An 8,054-nucleotide genomic window follows, 5' to 3' on the forward strand; every position below is an offset into this window, starting at 1 on the left:
TCGCGGGCAACAGCTAGTAGTAAATAAAAATATTTAAATAGAAAAATAAACCGTGTTGTATGACGTCTCCTGAATAAATAAAGAGATTTTGATAAAAGAATAATCATTTAAAACTTGCACGTAGGAAGTTGGGCAACAAAAAATATAGAAAATTATTTTGTACTTGAATATTGAAAAAAAATGGGTTCAAGACCATCTTAAATAAAAAAAAATGCACTTATTAGTCAAAATAAGTAGAATAACAAATTATATTGAACTATTTCACCATATTTCTACCACTAGATCATCAAGGCAATCTAATTAAAAAAGAAAACTGTTTCCAAATGGTTATGAAATGTTTAAAAGGGCTTCGTTGCACAATACTGACATAATTATTTACCAAAAACAGTACATATGATTAAACATATTGTTTCACCAAATACCTTGACCAACAAATAGTCGAGCCTTATCTTATCTGAACCAATCAATAATCCGTAGACTTACTGCACAAAAATGATTTTTTTGTTCTTGACAATAAGGTTGAATTTCGAAATGACATCAAGACTTAAGAAGTACAAGCTATTATCAGCTGATAAATAAAATGTCGATAAAACCTAATATCGAAAGTGAAATACTCATTGCAATCGAACACGAGTCGCACGGTTGTCGTGAAAAAAAACCGAAAATATGAATAACAATTCTTGCAAATATTATACCGAGAGGACACTAGGATGGATGTTGAACAACAAAACGATAGTGATATTATCACTGTTGTCGTTCTCCCTGTTTGTTTCAACCTTGGCTATTGCTGGACAGAGGAACAGATTGTCTACTGAGCTCCAGGACTTGAAGAATTCCTTGACGACGCTAGCACCTGGGCAGCAGACTCCCGCTCCCGAACCTGCAACAACTACCACGTTAGCGACTCCCACAGACCCACCCGCAGCTCCGGAGAACACAGACCCTCCAGCAGGTGGCGGTGCTGGAGGTGACAGTAAAAGTAATGACGATATTCCAGCAGATTCAAGAGGTCATATGGCAGAGCTTAGTGCATCGACAAGCTAACATCAATAGTGTACGAAATAATCATGAAAATATCTCAACCGAAGCGGGCACGTAAGACAAAGTTATAGTTCCAAGGTATAAAAGCAGTTTTAACATAAAAGTTAGATATTCTTTGAAAATCCAGTGCTATTTTAGTAGTTTAATTTGTGTTGTGAAATTATGTTATGTGTGCCATTTAAGTAGGTGTAATTGCCTTCGCATATTCGGCATGGCAAGGCTCCGATACCCGACGAATTTGATGTCTTTTGACGGGTATCTGCCAAGCCTCTATTTTGTATTCATCATCATAGCCTCGTGCACAAACACTTGAAGTAAAAATTGTTATATACAAATTCTACCAATGGTTTGTTATCTATTGATATTGATAGCTACATTGTCTACGTGTTAATTTTAATCAGTAATGATAAAGCATCATTCGAAATTATTTACTTGAGTCGAGAAATTACGACGTTAACGTTTTCAGATAATTATCGTATATATTTCGATCAGGTTAAAATAATATCGAATGATGTGAATTTCACTGTCATGACATCGACGCAGGTTTCGAAGATTGTTAATATTTAATAATGTTAAATCAGTTTTCATTCCTGTAAATAATTTTAAGTTGGTTCTTGTAATTAATTAATAAATGTAAGATAAGGGAAAATGAGTATTTTTATTAACAGGTACTGCTATTTATCTACGCGTAAAATAAAAGATAACATAACAGAGATAATATTTTCAAGGATATAATTTATTTAGTGACAAAATGTTTTATCAGTGATAAGTATAAATGAACATGGAAACCAATTTAATGCTGTTCTTTTGTTTAAAATTCAATTGTAAATGGCGAGTGCTAAAAGCCATGTAACGGTTTACTAAGTGACGACCTGAAAATGTTTTTTTTTAATCTGGGAAAAAACAAAGAGACCATGACAACTAATACGGTATTTTGATGTGCGTTGTTCTTAAATTCTCCTTTGAAACTCAGTCGTCACAAACTCCTTAAAGATTAACGTTTTCTTTTCTCCGAATCTTTAGTTATTTAGAGTCCTTGCTAAAGCTAGTTGGTACTCCAAAGTTAGGTACCTACGTATTACACAACAGCTTCAAGAATTATACAACCATTATTTAACTAGCCAATTGATTGTTTGGCAGTGCAGTCAACAAAGTTGAGTCCAAATTGTTTCAAGTAGGTGAGATTAATTTGATATATTCTTTAGTTATTAAACAGATCGAATCTACTCCTAAAACCTAGTTAGACCTCTCTAGCATCAGCAAGAACCTTCTTCAAAATGAAAAAGGAATTCTAAAAGCATCTTCCTCGCAACAACTTTCCAGCGATTCTGGAATCTAAATAACTTAATAATATTTACAAGGAGGTTTGTATCTATCCGAATATCTTAACTAGGGGTGATACAATCTTCTGTAGTGCAGTTTAAGCCGCAGTTTTGTCTCAACGACTTTATTTTAGGTTGAGAAGTGTCATCATCTACGACACCTTGCCCTCTAGCGGCAAGCCATCGAATTAGAATATAAATTGAACTCTTTATATAAACATTTATAATTTGCATTTAAGGGGATGTGTTGTAAGTGTATGAGAAGAAAAATACTTCCAAATCTTTCATTTGATTCCTAGCGAAGATTGAAGCGTCCGAATAAAAGTAAAATAATAAAAAAAGTTGGCTCAGGTTAACAAAATATTATGGGGTTTACGTATTTAAGATCCTGAACAAATCATTTATTATTAAAACCAAACAAGGACTCCATCATAAATAAAGAATTTCCGAACGAATGTTTTAATCCCTAAGTGGAGTACATTTTTTAATTCTAAAATATAAATAAAACAAAATATCCCCTTTCCAAACAATTTTTCAAACATTTTAGTGTTACAAAAAAAACCTAAATAAATATATTTTTTTACTATGGCAACCCACCCTTAATATTCACCGGTAGCAACACAAACGACGTTCAGCTAATACGTTATAAATATTCATAGTCATAAGTAGCTCCCGACCTATCGAACGTTTACGACTGGGCCAGTCTTATCTGAGCCGCAGCCACCCATTCACTATTCCCCTTTAATCCTTAAAACATTCGGCGTGAAAAAGGAATGGGGGCTCTTTGTACTTTGGTCATCTGTTCTTCACCAAGGAAAGGGATTCCGATACACATTATAAGATATTTCAATTCTGTATTTATATTTCCTTCGGGGATACGACTGCAAATCCTTGTGGAATACCCTGATATATTTCGGATTGTTTCTCTTAGTTTTAATCACTACAGATGCATATTTTGAGTGGGAGATGCAATAGTTTTGAATTGAACCGGGAAAATAGTTTTTAATTGAAATATCTATGAAACAAAGGTCCTTCCTCAGTCATTAAAATAAGGACATCATGTATAAAAGTACAAATAAATATATTTACGCCACGTTTTTTTTAATGCCAATATAGTGATATCTGTGTAACTTTATATCTTTTTCAATTCGCAAATTGAAGAAAACATTCGCGATGACTTCAAAAATACCAAAGTAAGTAAAAACACATCAGAGTATCCAATAGGCAGCAAAATTGTCATAATCTTGTTTAAATTTTTTGGTCCTTATTAATCATAAATTGTGCGTCATGCGTTAGACGGGCAAAGGTTAATAAATAGATCAGTACATAATATCGTAATGATAAGAGATAAGCCTTCTATTTAAAGCTTTACAGCAGTATAATGAGATATACCATCGATATTAAGATAGCAGATAATGTATTCTGATAGATATTATTATAACGAATTTAAGTTTGTCAGTCGGCTCAGGACATTGTGCCTATTTGTTAAACCGTTTGAGCAAAGTTTTTAGGTCCTTGAAACTGACTCTGCAATCTAGTGAAGAAGTTATTACATAAATGATGATTGGGTAATTCATCGAAGATTATTATGTCATTGATACAATGTAATGTTCAAAATGTATCCCGATCTATGTCTGAGAGTTCAATTTCGTAAGAAAGAATGGAGTTTGGCTCGCTTTTTCCTTTTTGGGCCTGTCATGAGGTCTGTTTTTGCTCTTAGAGATCTTCTCCCTCTCTTTAATGAAGAGAGATCAAAGAGAAGACTTTCCCCTAAATGAAAAGCGAGAAAAATGATACGTTAAAAATGGCAATAGTTTCATGATTAGTAAACATGTACCTACCGGAATATTTCAGTTGTGTTTTATTAAAATTATTCTCGTACCGACATGTACATAATATATGTAAACAGTTCTAGTATTTAATCGCACATTCAGATAAAATATTTCATCTACTTCAATAATTATGTTTGCGTAAATGACACATCAAAAACAGCAAAGTCATTTGCAATGAATTCGATATCACTGATTATCGTACAATGAATTGAAAATCTAGTTTTGGAAATCGACAAAAAGAAACAAAAAATAGTTCATCACAGAAAATCTTATCGTAGTTATTTTTAATAATTGAAATACTAATCGTCGAAACTGAAACTGAAAATCTGGATGTTTACAAACAACAAAAAGAACAAAAATATATTTTCGAATTAGGATTATCAGAATAATCCCCCAGAGCTGCAATCGATACTCAGTCATCTCATCAAAGAGCAAGCACAAATGAGATCGTTTCCCCCAAAAATTCCACTTCCTGATCACCCATCAATTGGCCTATACAAAAATTGATCAAATAAAAGAACGTGAATATTTTCCAATGCTCACTTTGTGGGTTTTTTTTGGTATCGCAATTCTGGTGTGAATGTGGTTACTGTCAATCAGAGAGAGGATTTTAGTATGGAGGGTGAAGGTAAGAGCAGTTTTTGTTGGGATTTTTAACTTTTTAGTTATAGAATAACTCTTCCTTGTTTCCGGTTATGAAAATTTATCATAATAGGTTTATAGTACCGAAGTTAATAGAAAGAACATGAAAAATACCAAGAAGATTTTCAACACCATACATTTTATTTCAACCAATGCTTGTTGGGCTTGGCTCCTAAATCGTGACTTTTACCATTTTGGAAGTAAGATCGTGTAAAATAATGTGCCTTCTCATTATTTCACATCAACAGTCTTGCCCATGGGGACTACCATATCTTAAAGTGAGAAAGTCGTACTTCTGGAGAAGATATGGCGCTCTACTCGGTGTAATTAGTCCCCTTGTTTTAAGGAATACAATATGGTGAGTAGATAGAAATTTAATCAAGCTACAGGAATAAATATATTCGATCATATTTTTTAAATCAAAAACCTTACAGACGACGTTAAATAAAAACTAATGAGCTTAGCTTAATTAAATTAATGTAGGACCAAATGACTGCTATTTCATGTTAAATTGAAAATCGACAAAAACTGTTCATCCACTAAGAAGTTCTAAGGTACAAAAAACGACTACGAACCATTTCTTTTTTAAGTCATTCAAATAATTAAATAAAATCCCTTAGCAACAAATCGCGTAAACAATGTCAACGACCCGCTAATCAAAAGATACAAAGTGACGTATAAAGTCTAGCATTAAATATTAACTAAAATTACATAGTTGACAAAGACGAGGCATACATGATACAAAAGGCTTCAACTTGTTTTGACATATAATAGCTGGAAGTTTGGTAGTTAGCAAGCCTAGACGTTTATGGTGTGGTCCAAGATGTAGAAGATGGCGAAATAAAGAAACCAAATAGGAACAACTGGGAGATCTAATGTATCTATAATAAGATCTTCTTCTTTCGTATGGTCGATATAAAACTTAATATCAGAGTTTGCTGTATAATATTTAACACACCCTTGAAAAATCGGTTTATAAGTTTCCTCGAAAAGTTCAACGATTTTACGAAAATATATTTTATTATGTCGCGTCTGCTGGCATTTGAACCTGCGATTTTTGACTTTGTAGGCCTTTTGGTTACACCACTAGGCTATCAATGCCCGTGAGGTACGTTATTCATCGGAACCTGGTGAAATTAGAAGCTCCAACATTAGATTAAATGGGTATTTAAGAATTGTTGTTAGCTCATTTTATTCAATGCATCTTATCCCTAAAAGTATGTTTTACCTTGAATCAAAAAGAGAAAACCTCTCCATTAATTTTAAAGAAGACATCGGTCCTCTTTTATAACACAGACCATCACCTGTGGTCCCACCTGGCCGCGGTGTGTAGATATAACAGTCTCCGAGCACTTACACACTGGCCTTGTTCTAATGACCAAAGTTTTCAGAAATTACCATACCTATAACATTGTGGTTTAATGGTGCTTGGATGAAAGCACATTAGTATTAAATTGGCTTTTCGGCTTTATAATGCTGTTTGTAAACGATACCGGCCGCGGCATTGTATTATCAAATGTCAGTGGAATTACGTGTCTTGAACTTGCAAAATGAGAGCGAAATGTGTGCATTTATTGCTGTTTAAATGATAATGTATCGAACGTAATGCGATGACTTTTTGAGAATTATAAATGTCGAAGCAATTATTGTATATTTTTCGCTAGCAATTGTTCTAGCTTTGTTGCTTCACGACATGTAATACTTCTCTCGGTTTGTGTTATCAAATGTCAAAAGTCATATTGAGTTAACTTTGGAGTGTTATTATTATAAATATTCGTGTAATTTTTAAGGGTTATGGAATTACTTGGATGTAAGGAATCCGTGAGATAAATTTCTAGATAAAACTGTTGTTTACTGATAACACTTGTACAACTGAAAGTTCATAGATGGATTATTAAAAGAATTAGAAACATTAGATATTATATAAGGCAATTTCTTGATCTTCATAACCAAAATAGTTGTATAAAATAACGCATTTGTAGTGTTTAGACCTAAGTTAATGACAAAATTAATGTAATATTACTGCAACTACAGTGAAATTACTTTCAAATATGGCAATAAGCTCTCTGGACAATACTTTAAATCAGTTTGACTGCACAGATAGCCGGGTGGTTGAGGTTACTGCGCTAAACCCACTCCGATCGATCCCCGCGTAAGACAAGCATTTGTGTGATCCACGAATGCTTGTCATGAGTATGGGTATCTTTGTGCGTAGGACTTTAGTGTTTGTGAAACCCTCTCGATATAAAGACAAAATTCCGTAATGTTCTGTCGTTTTTTTTTAGGTAAATGACGCCTTATTATATTATTTCCTCTTCTTTGTACGCAGTTAATAATGAGCGACATTAATGTACAAGCTTTATGGCTCATATTATATAAAACCAACAAGAACAAACCACTAGTTCCTAACCTAAAAAGATAAAATACAGCAATAACGCGTTAAAATAGCATAAAGCTCATAAAGTAGGAGTTGCTAGTTTATTGTTTATGAGTTAAACTAACTCGGCCCGTTGAATGTTTTAACTGTGTTTGAACGACAGTGAACAACCGTTAAATATAAAATGAAATCATTTATTCTTCAAGTAGATACTTATATCATCATTTTTACATGTCTTTTTTTTAATCTCTGTTGTCAACTTTTCCTATCAGAGAATCTTAATAGAAAATGTCGAAGCAACCTCAAATTCAACACATATGACCAACTAAGGCTCCATCCAAATGGGACTAAATATTTAAGTGACAAATTAGCACTTTTTTTCTCAACTGCTTACAGTAATGAGAAGAGAAAATAATATGTTTGCTAATCTAGTACTATATTAGAAACTAGGCGTTGCCCGCGACTTCGTGCCCGTGGGTAGAATATATAAGTTATGATTTATACCTGCCCTATTTTTTTCACATTTTCCTTTGTATCTTCGCTCCTATTAGTCGCAGCGTGATTAAGCGTGGTTTGTAGCCTAAAGCCTTCCTCGATGAATGGTCTATTCAACACAAAAATAATTTTTCAATTTGGACCAGTAGTTCCTGAGTTTACCGCGTTCAAACAAACAAACTCTTCAGCTTTATATACTACAGTATAGATATGAATAGTTTATCGTTGTCTTTCACTCATAATACAAGCTGTGCTTAGTTTGAAACTAGATGACGTTGTGCGATGTTGTTAAATGTTATATTTATTTATACTTAAAATGAAAACTATAAAAACAAATTGAAAATA

The 8,054-nt window shown here is 33.2% G+C and overlaps 1 protein-coding gene across 1 annotated transcript; it reads left to right on the plus strand.

The window, feature by feature from the left end:
• The first annotated feature begins 605 nt into the window (after positions 1-605).
• LOC113507184 lies at positions 606-1,303 on the plus strand. The gene has a single exon (XM_026890046.1). The coding sequence runs from the start codon at positions 667-669 to the stop codon at positions 1,042-1,044; it is 378 nt and encodes a 125-aa protein (XP_026745847.1). The 5' UTR covers positions 606-666; the 3' UTR covers positions 1,045-1,303.
• The last annotated feature ends 6,751 nt before the right edge of the window (positions 1,304-8,054 follow it).

Source organism: Trichoplusia ni, unplaced genomic scaffold (genome assembly GCF_003590095.1).
Source record: "Trichoplusia ni isolate ovarian cell line Hi5 unplaced genomic scaffold, tn1 tig00000901, whole genome shotgun sequence".
Taxonomy (NCBI): Eukaryota; Metazoa; Arthropoda; class Insecta; order Lepidoptera; family Noctuidae; genus Trichoplusia; species Trichoplusia ni.